Genomic DNA, 25,050 nt, shown 5'->3' on the forward strand with positions numbered 1-25,050 from the left:
ACACCTCTGGCCTCCCTCTTTGCCTGCTCTGCCTCCCTCCTGGCCTCAAATGTTAACTTTAACTGGAAGAGAAACAGAGGCACAGAACAGAACTTGGACCAGCTTCTTCTGAGGACACCTATAAGCCAGCCCGTTGAAGGTAAGTGAAATGCTCAAGGAACTCTAAAGGCAGCTGTAGGATATAAAACTAAAACCTCAGACATGGCTAGAGATGAGCTAACCTCCAGGTAGGATTTGCAGAAAACCAGCCCTTGGCACGCAGACACCCAAAACACCTGGAACTCAAATTTATGGTGTTGTCATCTTCCTAAAATGATTAGGTTTGTGTAAGGGCTTTTCACAACTGCTACTCACAGCTTCATGTGTTTACCTTTTGTCCAAAACAATATTTTTCATCTTCTCATAATGTGGAAATCTCTATGGCCTTTTCATCTTTCCCCCTGTTCTGACCTCCCTCAGACGATGAAACATCAACTGTTCTGGTATCAGTTTCATAAAATAAAGCAGATACCCTTTGAAAGCTTCCTGAAGTCCACATAATTTATGGAAACTTACATTTTTTTATCCATTTCAGGAAGCTCAGCTCTAAGTATATTTGAAATCTTATCTTTTCATTAAAGAAAAATACATCCTTTTTCTAAAAATTAAGTTTTTGAGTGGGTTAGGTAACTAAAGTGGTAGGATAATTCTACTAGTTCCATTTCTGCTATATCCTACTGAACCTCACCTAGAATTAAATTTCTAGTATTCATGAGGCAAAGAGATGTTCCATGAAGTGCAGCCTTTCACAGAGCTTGGGAAGATATTTTGAAGGTAGTGGCCAAAGGATGGGGGTGGGGGAGGGAGAGAGATGAACTAAAAGAGCAAGTCTTTGCTTTCCCCTCTTTCTCACAAGAGGGAAAACAATCTGTCATTTACATGTATCCCATTTTCAACGTATGAGTAACACAACCAAGGAGGAGGGTGGCCTGGGCTCTGGATCCAACTCAGCATTTATTCTTTGTGTGATCTTGGGCAAATAATTCCCCTTTATAGACCCACATGTCCTCATATGTAACACAAATATTTCTAAGATGCCCCTCCAGCTGTAAAATTCTCTTTTCCTCGGATCGCTTTCATCCTCATGGATTCACATGCAAGATCAAGCAAGTATTTCATGACAACTCTAGAAAGGTTCAGCACCCGAGGGCAGAATCTCCAAATATTCTCTTTCCAATTATACTTTACACGTGCGTATACACACACACACACACACACACAGTGGCTTTTACAATTAAAATCTGGGCAAGAGAAAGCTTCATCCCTAAGTTCCTATTGTTAGCAAGGACTTCATACATTTGTGTCTCTTGCACAAAGTCTGTTTCTGGGATGAAAGAGAATTCCACACAATCTCTAATGACCATTAAATTGCGTTTCGGGATGTGGCTTGATTGTGCAATCCTGACAAACTGGCAGATTAAAGGGCAGCATTTTCAGCGTCTTTGGTATGCCAAGACCTCCATTCGAGGTCTTTCTCTCTGGCAATAGCTAACAGTATCACTAACACCTAAAAAAGAATGCGAGCATCTGCAGGCGGTCACCATGCGGCTGCGTATGTCAGCAATCGCTACAGAAGAAACCCAGACCCGGATCCAGGGTCTTTGCATTCTTGCCAGGAAATCATTTTCAACTACTTTGTTTTAACACCTTCACCCCTGAATTCTTTGTAACCACAGCTCAACTCAGGGGCTAAAATACACCTATTCATGCCTTTGTAAATCTACACATGTTTATAATTTGGGGTTGCTATGTGAAAACATACTTTTCTATTTATCTTCAAGTCAAGCAGCTGGGCCATCTTAATGGATTCTTCTAAACACCCAGGCCATTAAGACACACAGGCATGGGTTCCACGCATGAAAAACCCTCTGGCCATGCTTCTTAGGTCTCCATGGCCCCTGCTACTGAGGACTTCTTGATCACTAGCTGGCCAGGGACCCGTCAACCCCCTGACAAAGTTCAAGCCAGAAAGTTCTTCTGCTATGAAGATTTGGAATCATGGAGACAGAAAAGAACATGTGTGTAGACAGAGATCAGACAAGAGATTTGAAGAAAGGACCTAGAAGAACATTAACAGAATGGGGGGATGGAGAAGAGAAGGGTGGCCATTTTGCTTCTTGAGGGGCTCTGTCTGCTCTTTCCTGACTGTCACAAATAAAAGAGGAAGAAAATGTCATGTGAAGAACACACTCACATAAAAGACTGTATCGCTGCTGAACCAAGATGGTCCCTGCCATCTCCAAATCTACTGCTTACTCAAGATTCCCCACTCCAGCCCCTCAAGAAAAGATAAGAGAATTAATGTCTTTTAATCTCCAACTCTTTATATTGCAAATTTTCAAGCCTACCAAAAAGTTGCAAGAATAGTACCATGAAAACTGTATACCCTTTCTCTAGATCCAACATTTTGCCACATTTCCCTTCCTCTCTTCCTTCTTTTCGGTCTCTCTCTCTATCTCCAGTGTTTGTGTATATAAAATTATACATTACAGACACAGACTTCTATTTGCTGAACAATTTGAGTATTAATGTACACATTGTGACACTTGATCTCGAAATATGCCAGCTTAAGCACCTCCTAACATCAAGAGTATTCCCCTATGTACAGAACTACCTTTGACAATATAGTTATCACATGCAGGAAGTTCAAGACTGAGAGAATATTATTATCTAATATTCAATCTACACTCAAATGCCTCCAATTGTCCCAATAATGTCTATCATAGTTGCTCCTTCTCAATCAAGGATCACATGTCTTTGGCATATCTCCTTAGTCACCTTTCATCTATAACCATTTTTCTAGCCTTTGGGGAGGGGAGGTGTCTTCATGGTATGTCCCCTCATACTGGACTTGTCTGATTGTTCCCTCAGAGTTGGACTCAGGCCAAATATTTAGGCGGACATTCTATCAAAGTGATGCTGTGACTTCTTGGTGCCTCAGTAGGACATCTTTCATTGTTTGTACCCTTTATACATATTGGTAACTTTGATCATGGCCAATTAACTGTTAAAACTACAATGTCTTAACATAAATACTAAACCATTTATATACCTTCTACTTCAAATTGTTAACAACAGTTATTTAAAATCTTACTCCTCAAAGCATATTTCAACAGAGCTATCTTTTATCTCTCTAACATACTAAGTCATTTTTCCTGAACTAAGAAACGCTAACTGTATTCTATGATAAGCGGTCATATGCACCATAAACATTAAAGGCTTCCCAAAGGAAGTGGTTTTTCACTGGGTCTTGATAAATAAATGCAATTGTATTGAGAGCCCAGGGGGAAAGCATTATATTCACAAGAACTATCATGAGCAAAGGCATTGTACATGAGAGTGAGTAATATTTGAGGAACTGTGGGTTGACTGTAATAATCCAAGCAAGAGATGAGGCCTACTCTAGGCCTTGTCTAGAGGCGAAAGAGATGCAGACAAGCAGACAGATTGGGGAAAGCTGCCAAATTCTCTGAGAACTGAACTAGGGCAAATGCATGTCTATGATGCCTTTATTGGCACTAGGAAATCGGTGGGTGGGAGTGGTCATTTAAGTCTAATTTGAATATGTTAAGTTGTGGTACTGGTGGGACATTGAGATGGAGCTGTCCAATAAACAGAACAAGAGGTCCAGAGTTCAGGAGAAAAAAATGTGGAGAGCAATGATGATTTGGGTAGGTGCTATGAAGAGTTGGAATCATGGAGACCGAAAAGAACATGTGTGTAGAAAGAGATCAGACAAGAGATTTGAAGAAAGGACCTAGAAGAACATTAACAGAATGGGGGGATGGAGGAGAGAAGAGTGGTCATTTTGCTTCTTGCCAAGAGCCCAACTACTAAACTAGTTTTTGGCAATGTTGTTTTGAAGGTAATTGTAGGAGAGGAAAAGCATTTGACCAGATTTGTAGTTTCAGGAATCATTAATGAATGGGAAGCAATTAATTACACCTAGATAAGTATTTTCAGGGGGATTAAGGATAACTCTGTTGTGTGTGTTTCCAACACCATCACGCAATTAACTCAGTTCTGACACTCTGTACCTGGAGATCATGTCAGATCCCATAGGTTAGGGGCTCAGTCCCATGAGACTTGCTCCCCTCCCCACTTCACGTACTAATCCCAAAGCCAAGCTGTCACCTGTGCTTCTGACCAATGGGCTATAAATCTGAGGTTCCCATGACCCCCTCCTTGGGCTTGATTAATTTGCTAGAGTGGCTCACAGAACTCAGAAAAACATGGACTGATATTAACCAGTTTATTATAAAAGATATTATAAAGGATACAGATGAAGAGCCACATGAAAAAGTACATAGGGCAAGGTATATGGGAAAGGGCAGAGAACCTCCATGCTTTCTTGGCCCGCCACTCCCCAAATCTCCATGGGTTCGCCAACCTGGAAGCTCTCCAGACCCCCATTCTTTTGGTTTTTTATGGAGGCTCCATTGGCCACTGGGGATTGAACTCAATTTCCAGCCCTCTTCCTTCCCTGAAGTTTGGGGGTGGGGCTGAAATTTCCAACCCCTCCAATCACCTAGTTGGTTCCCCTGGCAACGATCCCCCCCCAACCTTGAGGCCTTCCAAAAGTCACCTCATTAACATAAAGTCAGGTGTGGTTGAAAGGGGCTTGGTACGAATAACAAGACACTCCTTCAAACTTTACAGGACTGGAGCCATTTCAGGAACCAATGACAAAAGACCAAATATTACTACAAAGATGTTCCCATGGCTCTTATTGCTTAGGAAATCCCAAGTGTGTTAGGAGCTCTGTGCTAGAAATGGACAAAGACCAAATATATATTTCCTGTTACAAATGACCACAATAACAAACTAGTAAAAAAGATGTAAGTGATAAAGAATGAAGGTAAGTGAGGAAGTGTTATTTGGAAAAGGGCAACAAAGAGGAAAAATGATGGAAAGGACAAAATGGAAAGGAAACTCAAATGGAAAGGGAAAGAGAAGAAATAAAAGTCAAGGACAGAAACGGGAGGAAAGCAACCAGGGCCCCTTGTTTTCTTGAGTCAAATTCCTGCCTGCTCTAAAGTAGAGGCAATATATAAAGAATAACATTTGATCCATGATAAGAAATGCTATAAAGATCGATGCACATGTCCTAAACCTGTAATTTTACTAGAATTATTTATGATTCACATTTGAATTAAAGTTTCAAAACCTTTTTCTCCTTTTCTGGACTCTGGGCTACTTGCTTCTGTTTCTATGGATTTCACTGAGACCTCCCTTGACTTCATGCTGTGTGCTTTGTTCCTATACCATTAAATCCCAGAATTCCAAGGTCAGGAGATGCCACAGGCCTGAAGCCAAACAGATATTTGTCAGCATCATTAAGACTGTGACCTTAACATTTGGAAGAAATGGACTTCATAAAAATTCTAGAATAATATATATACACATTACTATATATAATATATAATACAGATATATAGATTATTTTATAAAATTATTCAAATCCATTCCTTCCAAATTTATCTATTTATCTATACATCTGCTAACTTAGTTGGCTACATGATTCTAACAAACAACATTAGAAGGATTTTTAATGCGTAATTACCAGCTTACTACTAACCAGAATGGGAAATAAAATGCATCCACAGAAATAGCAATTCTTACAATTAAAAAAAAAAAAATCCACTTTGTTCAACTTGCTGAAGCCACATACCTTACTACCATAACCCTCACAGTTCTCAAACACAATCTCTTTTTTTGGGGGGGGGTACATCTAATTTCAATTAGTCATCCTGATACGGCTAAAAACTTTCTGACAACACTCAGTAAGGTCTATGTAGGAGCCTGCCTAAATTCTTGACATATTTCTAATTGTTTTCTGCCAAACCACATGCAGAGAAGGAGGTCACACTGGAAAGAGTCATTGAGTCCTCACCAGGCCACATACATCCTTAGCTTTTTGTGCACACGTATATGTGTGCACATTCCTTCCAGAACTAAGCTATGTTTGTCTTCTTGATCTTCCACTTTTCCCCCTTTTTTAAATAAAAGGCAACATCAACTAAATAATTAACATGAGTCACCAGGAATTATGAAATGTATCATCAATGAATTAAAAAATTCAGCTTCTGACCACATGTGAACCCATGAGTTTTGTCTATTTAAACAGATAGGTTCAGAAGGGCAAGGGCTTTTAGGAAACAAATCTCCAGATGACATAAGGATCACCTTGGTGTCCATTATGTCTTTAAAAGAGTTGGTCTCCAGATGTGGTATTTAAACACAAGTGGATTTTAAGGCCGAAAACGGCAATTTCTGATGGAAGTGCTGCTTGTAAATCATGAAATTCTCTTTCTCTACCTCCTCTCCCCTTCATTCCAGGGGAATGCAATAAAAAACTGAAATGAGAAAACCATAATTACAATCACATTCCTCCCCTGGGGTCAACCTAATTATCAGCCTCTCCCCCCAAAACAAATTCACCTCTTTAAGAATGACGGTCCTTATCACTCATGGGAAAGATACAAACAAAGATTAAGATGCCATTTAGGCATAACTGCGATCTTTCATTTTTAAGTGACCTCTCAGTTTAATGGATTCAATGCATCCTCATTCAAGTGGAATATATATTGTGGGGGAGAACTGTAATAAATGGCACTGTCATGACCCTTAGGTTAGAGCCAAGGAATATTGGAAAATAAATCTCAATTCTGGATACTCACCAATCCCGCAATGGGGGTAGGCAATCTATTGATCTTTTTAACAAGTCCTGGCTTTATAGCATTCAGCAACCTGTCATGAAAAAGGCAGAATGTCAAGTGAGACATAAAGCAAGATGGATCACACAAATCACCTTTATCCAGGGCTACAGCTAAATTGCTGAATAGGAAAAGCAGTGAATTTAAAGCATGTAGTAAATCTCAATAATCTATGAGCCTTCACGCATACAAGTGGAGAGCTTTCCCAGCATCAAGTTTGTCCATAGCAGGTGAAGTTTTAGAACTTAGAAATGTTGGGAGAGCAGGCATGGAGACAGGGAGGGGCATCAAGAGAGAAGACACCGGTATGAACTGGATCAAGGTTGGGAGGGAAGTGTCTAGGACTGGAGCCAGCTACTACAGGCAAGGCCTGTTCCCAATTCTCTTGGCCAAGACAGGGGTCTCTCCAGGAATGCATTAAGTTCAGAGACCAACATCTGTCTTTGAAACAATTTGCCAAGACTAATTCTACCTCCAGACCCCTTTTGCTCATTGAGAGTGGCTTGTGAAATGTGGGTGATCTTCACTTAAGAAAGGGAAGAATATGGTTAGCGAGAGGTTAACCAATCATGGCTTAAAGATTCTAAATAAGGCTCACCACAATTCCCTAGGTACAGAAGATATGTGAGCAAAACATCTTGGGGGTAAAGGTTGAAATCACGTAAAAATGGTAATATAAGCAAAGGAATGCAAAAAAAAAAAAAACAACTATAACTTCTTGTTTTCAGGAAATAGTTCAGAGTGAAAAGAAACAAGGAAGGCAATCTGCAAAAGGAAAATAGGGTCGGCATCAGGGTGATGTGGCAGAATGTCGCATTTGTGAACTAGGTAATTCAGAAAGGAATAATGGAAGGTAGGGGGTTGCAGAAGGGAAGCATTTATTCTCACATTCAGGAATTAGAGAGGAGAGGCCATCAGGTAGGTACCTTATCTCAGGATGCAGTGCAAAGAGAAACCTAGGGCAGGGGTTTATTACAACTCGGGGTTCAGCAAACTACGACCCATGGGCCAAATGTGGTCCAGTGCCTGTTTTTGTAAATAAAGTTTTACTGGACCCCAGCCATACCCATTCACTTATGTATTATCTACTGCTGCTTTTGTGACAGCAGAGTGGAGTTACTATGACAGAGAACATATGGCCCACAATGCATGCAATTTTTACTATTTGGCTCTTTACAGAGTAAGTTTGCCAACTTCTGTTATCATTCATGGAGTCCAAAATTATAGAAAATTCTGAAGACCTTATACTTGATAGATCTCTACAAATCAGTAACAAAAGATTCGTTGAAATAGGTTGGTAATTAGGCTTGAATTCAGCTTCTATTTGACTTTGACACACTGTGTATTCATGAATTGAGAACCATCGCCCCACTGGTTATGACAGCCAGGATCCTGGTTTCACACCAAGGATCAATCGGCTGTTCTGGGTAACTTTCACTGCAATTCCAACACGCTCCCACCAACTGGTACCACTCAGAGTAGACACATGCCTCTTTGCCCACTGAGGGCCAAGATGGCGCTCTTTTCATGAACCCACTTAGTTTTCACCAGGACCCTAATCTTTTTTAAAAAGCGCTTCTTCATGACTTATTTTGGAATTATTGGTTTTTCAAGTCGGAAGACAACTTGTTCTCTCCTCATTTTACAACTTAGAAAATTGAAGCCTGATGATGATGAATGAGTAACTCCTCCAGAGCTGATTAGTGGTATAATCAGGCCCAGCATCCAAGTTTCCTGGATCAGCACACTCTCTTGGGCAGTGTTAATGTCCCATATCTCCTGCTTTAAAAAAAGCAGATAGATAAGATGTCTCCAAAGTAAAGTTTTAAAATCTATGAACACTTAGGATATGTTACTTTTTTCACTAGTTCTTAACAGTATCATTTTAAACTGGATTTTAAAATAGTATCTGTGCACAGTATTGATAATTCAAAAGGATTCAAAAGATGTAAGTCTCACTGTAACCCCAGTCCCACAGGCCCCAGGCTATTCCCTAAAGGTAACCTTAAAGACCTGTCAAAGAAAATACATAGATACATATAATTTTTTTAAAAAGACAGATGTAGCGTATCATCAGCACTGTCCTACACCTTGTTTTGCCACTTATCAATATTACTTGGAGGTTGAACAATGTACCTTGGAGAGTATGCCTTATCAGTACATGTGAACCTACAACCTTTTTAACAGCTGTGGACTGCAGACTGATATGGGCTGAGAGCATTAGCTCTGGAGTCCAGCTCACTGAATCCAAAGCCCAGCTCCACCATACTTAGGGCAAGTCCATTAACTTCAGCCTTGACTGTAATATAGAATTATAATGGTACCAACTGCATAGATGTCACTGAGGCTTAAATGGGACAAAATACATAAGGAGCTAGCACAGAGCCTGGTGCATAATAAGTTCTCTATAAATGTTTCTCTACATTTATATGTATGCATTTATTTTATACTAATTCAATTCATCGCATTTTAGATCAAGCACTTACTCTAATACTTTTCAATTTTCTAATGAAATAAAATATCACTGCTACCAGATCCCCAAGCATTGTTGCTAATTAGCCAAAGCAGAAAGAATAATAAACACCCCATTAAAGAATTTATAAACTAAAAATCCTCCTTTAAAAGGCACCTTTCTCTTAATAAGTTTAGTGATGCTCCACCAACTCCTCTTTTATCCAGGTTTAGATTTTTTAAACAGTCTTAAATACTTCCTTATAGTCATCCTTTGCAGAATTATATGGCAGAAGTCATTCCTGTCACATGATGTTGTTCAAAAACAACTACAATGCTGGACCTTAATTGAAAGAGCAACAAAAAAACTCTTTCAAAATGTTTACCCACAAATTAAAAAATAAAAAGCCAAAGTGCTCTTAAATAATTGGAATACTTTCAAGATCAAGGCAGCTGTATTTTTTTTGTATAAACATCGCTCCAGTCCCTTACACAGTTTAGAGTACACAACAATAAAAGATTGCACTGAACTGACATTACGGGAATGCCCAACACCTGCCTATCTTGCATGTTGCATTAAACTGAGGACATTTCTTGCACATATTAGGAGACAGATGAGAAGTTCAAAAATACAGCTATGGGTAAGAGTCAAGGATATTCACTTGCAATTTTACTAAAAACCCCTATCGCCTTCCTATGTAAATTAAAATATATTTTCAATAACTACTTATTGATGACATGCTTTAAACCGATGATGGTATTTTATATTCATGAACTTTCTGAGATGCACTGTCTCCAACTATCCTGTCCTGTAGAGACAGGTCATGTATTCATTCCACCATTTTTGCAGAAGAAAAGCCAGCCGCAGACAGATGGGAAGACCTCCTTCAGAGACACGCACCGCTGTTCACAGCATGGCCAAGACAGCCTTCGTGTCTTAGGCCAGTCACTTTATACAGGAAGTCAGTGCTTTAGAAAGTCCTGCTCAGTATGTGCCATCAAAGTACACGGCAACACACACACACAGACACACATACACACAGAGAACAGACCTTTAACACTTAATGAATAGGAAGGTATAGTGAATTTGGAATAAGTCGTCTAGGTTTTTGTTGTTTTTTTTTTTTTAAGATTTTATTTATTTATTTGAGACAGAGAGAATGAGAGAGAGAGAGAGCACATGAGAGGGGGTAGGGTCAGAGGGAGAAGCAGGCTCCCTGCCGAGCAGGGAGCCTGATGCGGGACTCGATCCAGGGACTCCAGGATCATGACCTGAGCCGAAAGCAGTCGCTTAACCAACTGAGCCACCGAGGCGCCCAGTTGTCTAGGTTTTAAGAGCTAAACTCAACACTCATTAACCATGGGCCACTGGGAAGTCACTTGAGCAGAGTCTCAGTTTTCCCTTAATGGGGATTCCCAAAATGGGAATTTTGAAAACCTCACCTTCCATCCAGGATTGTGGTGAGGAGCCAGTGGGACAATGTGTGTTGCTAGCATTTGGTAAATGGAAATTTGTATATTCATACCCACATGGTCTACTAAGCATACCCTTTTTTGCCAAGTAAGTTCAGATCATTTTAGTTTCAACTTTTCCATTAGCCAGCTGCCAAAGACGAAGGTAAGTTTTCCTTATTTTCTTTTTCTGGCCACCTTTGGACAAAAATCTCACATTAATGAATCAAGTCAACAAATGTGTATAGCTTGCCTAATATATGTGTGATAAGAAATGACTAGACACAGGAAGGCAAGTCAGGATCTGGGATAACCCTCGATTATGAAAAAGTTAATGACATTAAAGGCAAGCAAAAATACATGTGTTTCTTATAGGACAGAAATTAATGGTGTCTACTATACTCACATTCTAAATCTGAAACACACTGTGACCTATTTCAAGGAAGGCTATTCCACATGTTCCTTCACATACTCAACAAATATTATGGAGCATGCATGATGTTCTGGCCTGAAGCTGGGTACAGGGATACAAAGGAAGACAAGGCAGACCCCAGGTTGCTCCCTCATGGGGCATGTTCACTAATAGATTTAAAACTCACAGGAAGACAAGAACTGTGCACATATGTGGTTCATTGTCACACCACCTAATGCACAGGCCATCTTGAGTTTCTGAGAAGATGAATTAAAGACACGCTCGGCACAGATTCTATGGAATACAGTTCTTAAAAGATTAAAGATTTGATTCCTTAAAGAAACAATTATTGAGACACCTAGGAATGATGCTGATGTTCTGATTGGACCACAGGCTGCATTTATTAACTCTCTGTAACACCTAATATCCAGCTTGTGGCAACCTCTCAACCGTTGTTTAATGGTCATAAAATACAAACTGAAGAACTTTGTTTCTATCTGTGACTAAAAAGAAAAATCTCAAATCTCTATTCAGGGATGGAGAGTTTCTGGTTCATTTTGATTCTTCCAGCAGCTGGTATGATAGTTCTGTGAGGGTCATAACACTGAGAATATAGCTACGAAGGTTACATTACAAGATCATCCAGACATTAGGAACTAAACCAATGAGAAGTTTGTTACTGAACAGTGACATGAACATCAAAGGCAAAATTTTAAAAGGATTGCAAAATTCAGCTTACTCTACAAGTCATTCAATTCATGAATTCAAGTCCAATAACGATCCTAGAGTTTGGGGGAGAGCAGAGGAGATATCTAGACCTTGAGCACAGGGTTGGGAAGTTCATGTTTAATCTCATGGGAAATCACTTTATTCTTTGCAACAAGAGATTACATCACCTTCTCATTAGCTTCGTTTGTACAGCTGCAACAGGCAGCTATGATCATAAAATTACCTACTTTGTGTCCCTTCTAATTTGGTTCCATAGTGTTTTTCTATGTGGTTTCCTTGATCACTTTCTGGGTTTGACTATGTACCCTGAATTAAGGTATATGCACTTTGATTTAATCTAACATGGCAACTGTTTTTGAACCTAAGCATGAGATCAATTTAACCTTGACCATAAATCTGTTACAGATGTCATTTTTAAAGATTTCTTTTTAGAGTTGCCTCAGCAAAAGGACGAACGTTAATAAGCTTTCTGAGGTCAAGAAAAATGGACTAAAATGTAGGTAAAAGTGAAACCTGAACCAAACAAGAATTTCATATGAACGAAAGAGTGATGGAATGCAAATTGCCATCATTAATACCTACCAAATCTTTGAGGGGTGCTATGCATTATCCAGAACGTGCATTATCCAGAACCAAATCTTTGAGGGGTGCTATGCATTATCCAGAACGTGCATTATCCAGAACCAAATTTTTGAGGGGTGCTATGCATTATCCAGAACGTGCATTATCCAGACTGTTCAAGCCACCTGCCTTGAACATAACTCAAAGAAGATATCATAAGAGCTTTAGAAGGTCTTCGTCTTGGAATTCCAAGAAGTTGGGACTGACTGTGAATTGTAGGGCTCAGCAGTGCTGGTATTATTCTAACACGGCTCCTGTGACGGAGACAACCCACCAAACTCACCTCCTTTCCCTCCTAAGCACACATTGCCCACCCTGACTACATTTTCCACCCTCCTCGGCAGTTTTCTGCAGCCATATAACAGAGTTCTGGCCAGTGGGGTGGAGGCAGAGTAGTATGTATCACACCCGGGCCTGCCCCTAAAACCTCTCCCAAGTAACTCTCCATTTGTCCCTCTTCTTCCGCATTTACAGGTGAGATGCTGACATGAAGGAACACCTGAGAGAGAAGTCATGTGTTGAGGATAGAGTCTCTATCAGCTGGGATCCTTGAACCACTGCCTGAAGCAAAGTCACCTCCACTCTTCCCTGCTGCCAAAATTGAGCTACACAAGAGTGAAAAGTACATTTCCATTGTACTGAATCGCTGAGATTAAGGCACGCAGCATTACCTTAACTATCACAGTTCTCCAGAAGGTCTTCCTCCAGTGAAATGGGGCCCCACTTTGCCCAAACCGTCCCCAAGAAAATCCTATCCAAAAATGCAAAATCGAACACCTGGACACATTTTTTCCCTTGGGGCTCGCAGGGAAGGCAGCTGGAAGGGGATGAGCTAAACTTTGAGACACTGTAAACAAATGGACCCACTTTTACTTTCCCGCATCTGCTAGGGAAAAACTCTTCTTCCATACCACTCTTGTTCTCGATGCTAAAACACTAACACTAATGAAATAATCTGTAAGCACAGAAGAGAACCTCCTAAATCATCTGAGTATCTTGGATTCCTTTTGATTCACTGTCAGCTTCTCTCACAGTCCAACCTTTGCATGGCCGCTCCTGCCGTCTGGAAATTATGGGGTTTGGGGACTAGAAGAGGCTGAAAAACCAATAAGTCAATCTAGATAAGAAAACTGCCAGCAGGCACACGTCTGAGGTCAGAGTTTGCAAGTGGTAGTTAGGATTATAAACTCGAGTTTCTAAATCTGGGAGGAGGGCTTTCCTGCGATGCTCTACTTTCTGCACTTCAGTAAATAATCTCCAGCTACCAGTCTCGGCCACCTAAATCAATCTGCCCACCACCCCCAAACTAACCCCCCTTCTAAATCGTGGCCTTGGCCATGCTGCTTCCCTCCCTCAGTGATTTCTAGGCTCCCGAGTGCCCACAGGATGCCCCCCCAAATGCCTTCACCTGGTAATGAAGCTCCTTAGCCCTCAAACTGCCTTCCCACTGCGCCTCCCACTCAAGATCCTCCCTGATTGTATCAGGCACAGGTTTAAGGTGACATGTGTGATCAATGAACTGTGAAAGCTGGCAATACATGAACAGAATTCAGTATAACCAAATAAAATGGAGACTAAAGAACCCTGACACAGGCAATGATACATGTAATCGTGAGTGTACTATGTGGTAATTATAGATAAATGATAGTAATTAGTATTTCTTTTGCATAACTAAAAGCCGGTATTGCTGGGTTTACTGTCAGGAGGGTGGAAGGAAAACTGGGAACATGAAATTGCTGTGATTTTTCTCTGAAAGCTTTCGTAGCCAGACTTGAGTAGGACGAACAGCCAGTCCTTGCTCAGAACCAAGAGTTATGGGATTGGCACTCAAAGTTCTAAGAGTAACAGTAGCCACCAGAGACAAAAAGACATGGGTTCAAATCCCAACTCTGCAACTCACTAGGCAAGCTATTTAAGTATTCAGTATCTATGAGCCTCAATTTGCTCCTCTGTAAAATGGGGACAATACCACCTATTAGCCATGGCATGAGAGTGTGAAGTAATGCGGGTAATACACTTGGCGCAGACCCCGTGTATAGTACACACTTGATAAATGGCGGTTGCTATTACTATCTCCAAGCAGGTTTTGACCCCAGCCCTCCCCATAGATGGAAATCTGATACGTCAGTCATTGCTCACCTCTCCTCCCAAGCATCCTGCCTGCGGCTAGAGCGAGACTGGGAGTTGGGAGAGATGAAAAGGACAGAAGGGGAGAAATGAGCTAATGTTAGTCCTTCTGGAGGGCAGGCCTACATGGGCGTAGTCTCTAGAGCTGGGGGTGGGGAGGAAGGAAGGGAGGATGCCGACAAATGAAAGGCAGTAAGAAGCTCCAAGGACAAGCTCGGCTCCATTGCAGCTGTGCCCACAGCTGCCTCTGGCCCTGTTTCCCTGCCAAGTTCTGGCTATCCTTTAACTTTTGCTCCTGTCTCCCCACCTCTCTTGCCATCCCAAAAGTGTTGGGGAAAAGCCAAGAGCTGAAGAGCCCCTTTGCCATCTGAGAAAGGGGAGGTCAGCTCCTAATATGGCTAGTTAGAATTCTGAATTGATTTCCTATTCATTCCATATACTGTTATCAAATGCTTACCCCACACCAGGTGCTGCGCTAAGGCCAGACGCCCTCAGGGACTGGGTTCTACGGTGGGACTGTCACTATCTCAGACGTGGTATGAGTTACCTAAGACTATGAAGAACACTAGTTCTATAGGGAAACTTCCAGGTTCTAAATGGTGACTTGGAAGAGAGCTTTGGAATCATGGGCTATGCATCCTAGTTGTAAACTAAGGATGGACACAGCAAGACAAATGTAGGAAACATCTCTGCTTCTCCTTGGGAAGCAAAGCATTTTATTCAAATATTTGTGTTTGGTGCACAGCAGAAAGTCATCAACGTCACCACTGTTACCAGATGTAATTTCCTAAAAAACAAACATAACCCCATTGCTCCTTCGTACAGAGACCGTGTTCGCTGCCTATTGCTTGCTGGATGCTATTGAAACTCCTTAACATGCTATCCCAGGTCTTCTGAAAACTGACCTGATACCTGCCCTTCATCTCCAGTCTGCCCCATCTTGAACTTGTCCTAATCTCTGGCCACAATTTCTCCCCGGAGCACTCAAAGCCCCTTCAGTTGCTGAGCATTTCAAGTGCTCACTGTTCCCTCTGTCTGACTTGCCATTACCACAAGCCTCCCCTCACCTCTTCGTGGCCTGGCAAACTCATGCTTATCCTTCAAAACCCAGCTTAAATGTTACCTCTTCTTCAACCGCTTCCTAGGTAGAGGTTATATCTCCCACCTCTAGATCCCAATACTCTTTGGCTTCCTTTTTTATCACACATCACAGAAATTGTCCAACCTTCCCATCAGGCAAAGGGTTAGTTCTCTCTGCAACCCCATCTCTACTGTAAGGGCTGGTCCATGGGAGGGCTTCAATCTGTGTTTGCTGACTGAAGTGATAATGAAACGAGCAACAATGGCAAAGTATTGGGAAACCCAAATCATCAGGTTTGAAACTACAATGGACTTCAGGGCCATTAATAATTTGTAATGTTTCTTGTTGTTGTTGTCAATCAGATCTGAGCCAGTTTTTCAGCACCAAGACTAGAGTTGGGTTCAAGCAACCATACCATACAAGGATCATCTGACAGGCTTCTAGTTCATTCCCACCAATCACCGCTATTTGATTCATTTTCTGTTGGTCTGTGGGATGGGATGAAAATGAGTGGAGTCACCCTGTTCCTCTTTAAAGGACAGCTGGGAGCTGGTTGGCCCCAAAGGAAACTGAATTCTCTGGGTTTTTCCTTTTGATGTACCATAGGACACACAATGGGAAGGGTGCAGGGGGAGGGGACCATGGTCCTTTCCCCTCAGGCAGCCCACATTTTACTTTCCTGTGGCTGCAGCAGAAATATAAAATGCAGTCTTATTCAGAGGAATGGAGAATGTGTTCTGGAAGTCAGAGGCTCTGGCCAGGGAATCGGACTACAAGCAAAGCCTTTTCATCTGTTGTAGAAAAGGAGCGTTAAGGGAAGAAAAACAATGCAGTATTTAAGCAACAAAGTTTCCTCATTTCTATGGCCTTTCTATGTCTAAGGTCATGATGCCTAATGTTAATTAATGTGGTTAATTAGTAATGATTTTTTAGTTTTCATTTTGAAATTTTCTTTACATCTTTTTGGAAGTAGACAGAGCATTAATATAATCAATCTACAGGGCATTCTCATCAGTAAAGTTCTAAAATATTAGCAGCACATTACAATATATTAATACATCTAGAAATGTACTAAATGACATTTGGAATGAGCCCTCTAGAGAGCACTGGAAACATCTTGAAGCAAAATTTTTAAATTGCATTGCGAGTGTGTATACGTGTATGCATTGTGTGTGTGTGTGTGTGTGTGTCTGTGTCTGTGAACAGCTTGAGATATAACTCACCCACTGAAAGTATAGAATCCGATTTTTTTTGTACATTCACAGGATCATGCAACCATCTCTGCAAACTAATTTTAACTTTCCTCCCCCTGAAAGAAACCCCATACCTATTAGCTTTAACTCCCATCCCACCCACAAACAACCCCCAGCCCTAGGAACCACTAATATACTTTCTGTCTCTATAGATTTACCTATTCTGGGCACTTCCAATAAATAGGACCATATAAAATGTGGTCTTTTGTGATTGGTTTCTTTCGTTTAGCATCATGGTTTTGGTTCATCCATGTTGTAACATGCACTGGTAGTTAATTCCTTTTTATGGCCAAATAATATCACATTATATAAATATAATATGGTCATATTTTACCTATCCATTCATCAGTTGATGGGCATTTCCAATCATTTGGTTATTATGACTAATGTTGTCACAAACATTTGTGTACAAGTTTTTGTTTGGATATACATTTTCGTTTCTCTTGGATATGTACCTATATGATAACTTAATGTTTAACCTTTTGAGGAACTACCAAATTGTTTACCAAAGTGGCTGCCCCATTTCACATTCCCACCAGCAGTATATGAAGGTTCTAGTTACTCCATATCCATACCACACTTACTGCTTTCCTTTTTTATTTTGCCATTCCAGTGGATGTGTGGTGGTATCTCATAGTTTTGATCTGTATTTCTCTAAAGATTAATGACGTTGCACATCTTCCCATGTGCTTATTGTCCATTTTTATATCTTTTTTAGAGAAATACCTATTCAGATATCTTTGCCCATTTTTTATTAGATTGTTTATTCTTTTATTATTGAGTTCTTTATATATGCTAGATACAAGCCCCTTCTCAGACATATGATTTGCAAATATCATCATATTTTCTCCTATTCCATGGGCTGGAAGATGGTATCATTTGTAGGACAAAAGCGTTTAACTTTGACATAGTCCAATTTATGTATTTTTTCTTTTGTCATTTGTACTTTCAATATTATACACAGGGAAACCATCGCCAATGTGAATTTTGGACTACTCTTCCTTCTTCCCATTCTTCCGCCAAAATGCTGTATGACATTCCTGCCACATGCAAGCATCATGAGGCATAGAAAGATGGGTGAGTCACTGTCACTACAACAAGAACTCATAAACAGAAAGTTAAAACAATCTCATGAGTAGTGCCCTGTGTAAGACAAATTATTTGCTCTTGGCACAGCCAAAATACTCTTCAAACCAGAAACGAGAGAGAGAGAGAGCACCTGAAATCAGGATTGTCGTCTCCACCCCAGAACGTATGGTTGTCACCCCCGTGGGTGCTAAGAGGAGTAGGGAATCCTGAACTCAGGCTGTCATGAGGGTCATATTTTAGTGGAAGAAACGGTACCCAATGTATGGGTTTAGGATTGAGGGAGATGGAAATGGACAGGAAGTGAGCACCCCAGGTGGCTGAATGACATGCAGTAAAGGCAAGGCGTCAGGGAAGCACAAAGAAAATCATAAATACAATAATCATTCTCTGTGGCCAGTGCAAAGGATGGTAAAGATAAGCCAAATAGAAACACTGCACCCAGACAGTGAGGGACACCGGGTTCCAGGCAAAGGAACTTGAATCACGTCCTGTTCTGTGGGAAGGGCACCAGGCCCAGTGAAGCCATGGTTGGGAACGTTAGCCTCATGGCAAAGTCTAGAGTGGGGTAAGGAAAGGCGGGCTCTAGAGTCAATCACTCAGCCATTCTATTTGTCTTGTCATTCACTCTTTCATCTCCTTAATATAAGAGGGAAGTCTCTTTCTGCATAGTTAACTTTAAAAATAAGTAATTTCTAAACTGGGTCCTTGATGGGCTATGTAAAAGGTCCTCTTCTGTGGGTTACCAAAGGAAACATTTAGAATGGCATGCTTGAGGCAGGAATTTTGCACACTTCATTGTGGGAAGTCAGCCCACCCAGCCTGACAGCCCAGGAGAGACCAAAAAAAAAAAAAAAATGGATTATTAAGAAATACAATTAAGGAGCTACTAAATCCTCTCAAATCCAAGCAAAGCTTAATCCAGATGGAACCCCACAGGCAGGCAATGAGATAGGCCAGTTTCTCCTCTACCACACAAGCAGCCCAAATTTAAACCTCTTGTTATATGTTTTTTTAGTCAATTGATCATTCCAATAAATGTGTAATAAATTTGTTCAGGAGTAAGGAGATTAATCCTGTGATTTAAGTGAGAGAAGTTTAATATGTTTTTAAGGCACAGATGGATAGGGTGAAAGTAACCACTACATTTTGAGGGGAGAGGTTCCTGAAAGAGAATTATGCTAAATTAAGTTTCAAACACATTTTTTGGAAGCATCAAAACAAAGTCTGGGTCTTAGCATCAAAACAATGACCTGAGTCTAGGTCATGTAAAACTATGTATTAAGAAAAAAGAAGTTGGGGTGCCTGGTGGCTCAGACAGTTATTAAGCGTTTGCCTTCAGCTCAGGTCATGATCCCAGGGTCCTGGAATGGAGCCCCGAGTGGGGCTCCCTGTTCAGCAGGGAGTCTGCTTCTCCCTCTCCCTCTGCCCCTCCCCCTGCTCATGCTCTCTCTCTCTCGAGTATTAAAAAAAAAAAAAAAAGAAGTTGTGACCAGGATTATATAATTTTTAATGGACAAAATATTTGCAAAGATGGATAAACTTGAGAATGTTTCAAATGCACACAAGTCCCCCTCACCCACCCAGGAGACTCCTGTAATTGATGCTAAAACACAGTTTGAATGGGGATAGTAACACTCCCCATGCACACTGTGCTGAGTCCCCCTTTTGAGTAGGAACCAAGGGCTGTTTATTTAATAAGAATTCAAGAAGAAAAAAAGACAAAACTGGGAGTCCATTCTGCACTTCATGAGTCCTACAAATTCTCCTTCTATGATCTGCATCTGTTTTCATCTTTCTTAACAGAAGGCTGTTGGGATACTCAGTTCTTGCCTAAGTCCCCACCTAAGCCAGGCCAATGTTCAAAGAAAAAAAAGCAGCTTTTCACTGGAGAACTTAAAAAAAAAAAAAAAAAGAGTGGGTTTTAATGTCCTTACTTGAACTTAAAAGCTTAATGAGCCTCGGTGCCAAAGAGCGGGAGACGGGCCAAGTCTGTGAAGCCGAGTGTGATATGGCCGAAAGACAAAGGGGAAGCCTCCACAGAAGGCCGATCAAATTCTTACGAGCCTGCTAAGGCCAAAATCAGCAAGGGCAAAAGGACCCAAGTTTGCTGAGATTCGAGGAGCATCTGGGTTAGAGAAAGAGCTCCAGACAAAGAGTTTGAAGACACACTGCCCTCCACCACCCTGGGTCTCCATCTCATCCTTACAAAGGGAGGTGGGAGGAGCTGACCCAGGCTGTTCACCTACCAGGGTCGCTGTGAGGATCAAGTAAGGGATGGGTTTGCAGATACTGAACAAAGCAATGGTGATTAGAAGGCATCAGTCTGAGGTTGCCAACAACTCGGGCGACCACATATCCCCATTTGCTGAGAACAGTCTCCGATTTCATTTGTTGTTCTAGTATCTCAGCTGGTTAACAACCCCCTTTCACTCTCAAAACCATCTCAACTGACTGACAAACTACACGGTCACTCTACAAAGAAGCCATTGGGCAGACTAATCTCTTTTCTTTTTTAATAGTTGAGGAAAATATTGCATGTGTAGTTGACATTAGATAAGGTCTCCACCAAGAGCTTGCTGAAACGATGCAACAGAATGAGCCAGACTTAAAACAATTCGGTAGTCATGATTGGTGGTCTGACGGTTCCCAGAGACAGCTATTAATTGACAAAGGTCTCCAGTGCCTCCCGCTACCAGTGAGACAAGCCTTTTCTGAAGCCTTGTGCGAGCTGACCTCCGCTGGGGCCATGTAATATAGGTGACCGCCAGCTTCTTAAGTCTTCTTAGCACCCTTGGTTTCCAAGGCACCACACTTCCTTGGGTTTCCTCTCATCTCTCTGATACCCCTTTGTGAGCTTCTCTTTCTCTTACCCCTGACCCAGTGGGGAGGCTTCCTCAAACTGAGACCTTGCTCTGCTATTCTTTCTTGATGTGATCTTTTCCTCAGAGAGATTGTCATATGTCACAGCTTGGCCTTGATGTCCAACAATGGCTGGCAAATCATATTTAAAAAAGCTAAATCCATTGCCTCACCTCCAAGCTCCAAGCCCTTGTCCCCAACAGTCTACAGGATGGCCCCTGGACGGGCTATCTATTTCCCAAACTCAGCTGGCCCAAAGTGAAATTACGACCTCTCCCAACAAGTAGAGGATTTGCTTCAGTGTGTACCAGAGGCCCAACTCTGCTGGCCATCAACAACTGAAACACTGAAGTTATTTTGTAGCCTTTCCTTTCATTTATCTATATCCTCTACCCTACCAAGTCCTGCTGATCTGTTCAGAATTCTTATTTCTATTGTTCTGGAAGTCGAACCCAAAAATCTTTCCATGGCTACCAACGCCCTGAGCAATCGTGCCCCTGCCTCCTCCTCTCCATCTACTCTCATCTCACACCATCATCCCTCCCCCCACCCTCCCGCAGTTTCTTACATTTTGGCCAAATGAGTCCTTCTAATTCCTCCAATGCACGGTGCTTCTATCTTAGGGACCTCAGACATACTACTCCTTCAGTCTAGAAGATGCTTCCTCCCTACTTCCATCTCCCTTCCCTCTCTCCTGGCTAATCTCTACTCTTCATTCAGGTCTCTATCTTTTTTTTTTTTTTTTAAGATTTTATTTATTTATTTGAGAGAGAGAATGAGATAGAGAGCATGAGAGGGGGGAGGGTCAGAGAGAGAAGCAGATTCCCCGCTGATCAGGGAGCCCGACGTGTGACTCGATCCCGGGACTCCAGGATCATGACCTGAGCTGAAGGCAGTCGCCTAACCAACTGAGCCACCCAGGTGCCCCAGGTCTCTATCTTAATGCTTCTTCCACAAGAGAATCTGAGTTTATATTCCATATGGAGTCAGGATTTAGATTACAGATCTGAGCAGAGTGCCCCTGTTACATGATTTTATTGCATAATGTACTAGGCTTTCTAGTAACTTACCATACTTGTAAGTGGGTTCTTACAAAGCTTAGTTGGATGAAGGAAGAGAAGGCCTCCTCACTGTCAGAGTAGATCTCTTTTATGTATGCCAAACACGGCATACTCCGTCCTGACTTTAAACCTTGCCTTCTGCTCTTGTCTCCAAGCAGGATGCCCTTGTCTTTCCCTCAGCCTGTTCTCATCTTAAGTAAAATTCAGTTGATGTAATAGCTTCCCAGTAACTGTCTCCCAAACAATAACAATCTCTCTTTGTTTAACTGCTTAGTAAATCTTGGCAATTAAATCTTGGTCACTTGCATTTACTCACCCACTGGTTTATACTGCTATTCACACACTGTTTTGTGCATGTGTTCAAGCCCCAAATGCATTATAAAACTCCTGAAGATCAAGGATTGAGCCTTCCATTCCCTTTTCATGGCCCCCAGTTCCTATTCTGAGGCTGTGCAGAACATGGTCAATATCTAACAAACCCTCCATGTGGCAAAATGTCTCTATGCAAAGACACACCATCAACTCTCAACCTGTCCTAGAAGGCTAGCACATATCTGTGGCACACCACATCTCATGCTGAAATCAGGACAAGAATCCAAGACAAGCCTTCCTTCTTAGAATAAGCAGCTCATTCATCAGCAATGATATAAACAAGTGTTTGCCAACAGATTTCTTATCTTCAGAAAATTGTTTCACCAACATAAGAACTGAGACAAAAATCCACTAGGACATTCTCTATTGGTCACTCATTTGCAAACTGACATACTCAGACCTTACATTCCAAGAAAATGTGTCTGCTGAACAAAACCCGTAAGTTCAACCTCTATTAACTCCAAAGAAGATGGAGCTGTAGTGGAGAACCTTATACTTAAAGTAGGTACTTCTATGCTTCGGTCTTTAGTCTTCAAGGATGGGTCTGTTCTTTATGTAAAAGTGTGTGTGTGTGTGTGTGTGTGTGTGTGTGGAGAAGTGAGAGGAGGGGAGGGAGGCAGAGGAGGAAAGAGGAAAAAGGAGAGAAAGAGGAGGACAGGGAAGGTGAGAAAGAGGAGGGCAGGGGAGGGGAGAAGAGGAGAGGAGAGGGGACAGAGCCAGAGGATAATACTGACAATGACAGCTAAGACTGGGACAAAGTTAAGGCCACCGATGATTAGGTAGCCCAGGGAGCAATCTCGCTGCTGAACTCACTGTATTCAGCAAGTGCCTGTAACAGAGCTGTTATGTCTGTCAGACCAGTGTCCAGGGCAGTAAATACCAAGATAAACAGAAGGGACCTGTGGGAAGCTTTCACTCCGGTACAGGAAGTGGACTGGGATACGCACTAGGGCGGAGGTAGCACAGGTCTTAGAAGCGGGACAGGAACCTACTAACGCTGCCTGGAGGGTTCTGGAACAGCTTCCCAGAGAAAGAAACTGCGACAGGCTGGCGAGAGTGGGAGGAAATGACATCACCACAGAGGTCAAGGTTACTGTTTTCAAAACAATCACTTGAGGTCTCAAGCTCTGCCAGCCAAAGCTCATTATTCACAGATGATCAGGTTTGTAAAGGTCCCAAACTTTCTTGCCCAGTTTTTGATCACAGGCTAGGCAAGACAAGCTGGAAAGTAAAATCCCAGTACGTGCATCCCATGGCTTGTTGGCAGCCCCGAGAGAAAGAGCTGATGGGTGCACAGTGACACAGAGTTGCATTGACTATGTCATATTCATAATTGACTTTGGGCCTGTTTCCAACAATCATAATGAGAACAGCTAGGGGTCCAGAGCGCCAAGCAAGCACCAGACACTGCCGAGCGCTCTGCAGTACTCTCTTACCGGACTCTCTCAGGGACCTGAGGAGTTGGGACTTCCCCATTTCATAGACGAAGGGAACCACAGTTAACAGTTAAGGGCCTGCTACCTTCCAAGCACTGAACAAAGAGATGTATCCATATGATCAATTCATTTAATCCTCAGAGCAACCCTCGTAATCAGGTACAATTATTTTGGTTACAGCTAAGGAAACTGGGGCTCTGGGAGGTCAGGTAAGTGGCGCGAGGACACATGGACACATACCGACAACGTGAGCTGTTACCGAGGTTGAACCATATGAAACCACATTTTCTGACCGGTTTTCGGCTATTTACACAATTTCATAGGATTCAACCTATGCGTTTTCCCAATCCACTCACTTTCCGCCACACTCACTCATAAAAGAATCGGAACTGGCTTTTCTTAAATGTACATCTTTGGATGATAACAAAAAAGAAAGTAAAGAGGGTGGGGGAGGATGAGAAATCAAACTACAGAGAAGACAGGAGAGCACACACCCTAGAACGAGATGCCGTGGGAGCTGCCCCTTGAACACAGGGGGCGGGGGGAGGAGCGCTGACCCCTTGCACAGTTGAAAACCCACCTAGAATTTCTGATTCCTCCAAAACTTACCAACTATTAGCCTGCTGTTGCCCAGAAGCCTTATCCATAACATCGATAGTCAATTAACATATATTTTGTATGTTATATTATTATATACTGTATTCCTACAATAAAGTCAGCTAGGGAAAAGAAAATACTAAGAAAATCATAAGGAAGAGAAAATACATTTGCAGTACTGGACTGTATTTATGGAAAACGTCCACATAGAAGTGGACCCACACAGTTCAAACCATGTTTTTCAAGGGTCAACGGTATGCTCATTTTGCCATTCTTACTTTATCTCTTTCGCATAGGCCTCTCTTTTCCTGAACCATTTGCTTCTAGTTGCAGGTAAGGTATATGCGGAATCCTTATATTATTCTTGTCACTTATCTATAAGTTTGAAATTTTTTCAAAATAAAAAGTTGGGGGAGGACTTATGAAAAGTCCCGAGAAAACCTTCTCTAAAAAGTTATTTTATTTTCCTACATAGCATTTTTGCACTGCCCAAACTCAATTACTAAACTTTATGAGGGTAAACAATTACATCTAAAATTTATCCCGTAGTCCTTATGGGCTGGCAAACTTTTTCTGTAAAGGACCAGACAGTAAATATGCTAGGCTCTTGGAGCCATATACAAACTCTTGTTTCGTGTCATTTCCAACCCTTTTAAAATGTAAAAACCATCCTTAGCAAGAAGGAAAGCCAGGACAAAAACAGGCCAAGCCTGTTGCCAACCCCTGGTATAGACAGAATTCCACAGAGTTCTACC

General features: G+C 41.7%; 1 protein-coding gene across 11 annotated transcripts in view; it reads right to left on the minus strand.

The window, feature by feature from the left end:
- Positions 1-25,050, minus strand: part of LIMCH1 (LIM and calponin homology domains 1) — a 317,738-nt gene that overhangs the window by 163,061 nt on the left and 129,627 nt on the right. For all 11 annotated transcript variants that reach the window (XM_044912737.1, XM_044912732.1, XM_044912733.1 and 8 more), the window contains exon 3: positions 6,720-6,789. In XM_044912737.1, coding sequence (XP_044768672.1) covers positions 6,720-6,789 — 70 coding nt within the window. The remainder of the gene's footprint in view (positions 1-6,719; positions 6,790-25,050) is intronic.

This window comes from Neomonachus schauinslandi, chromosome 2, assembly GCF_002201575.2.
Source record: "Neomonachus schauinslandi chromosome 2, ASM220157v2, whole genome shotgun sequence".
In the NCBI taxonomy this organism is placed as follows: Eukaryota; Metazoa; Chordata; class Mammalia; order Carnivora; family Phocidae; genus Neomonachus; species Neomonachus schauinslandi.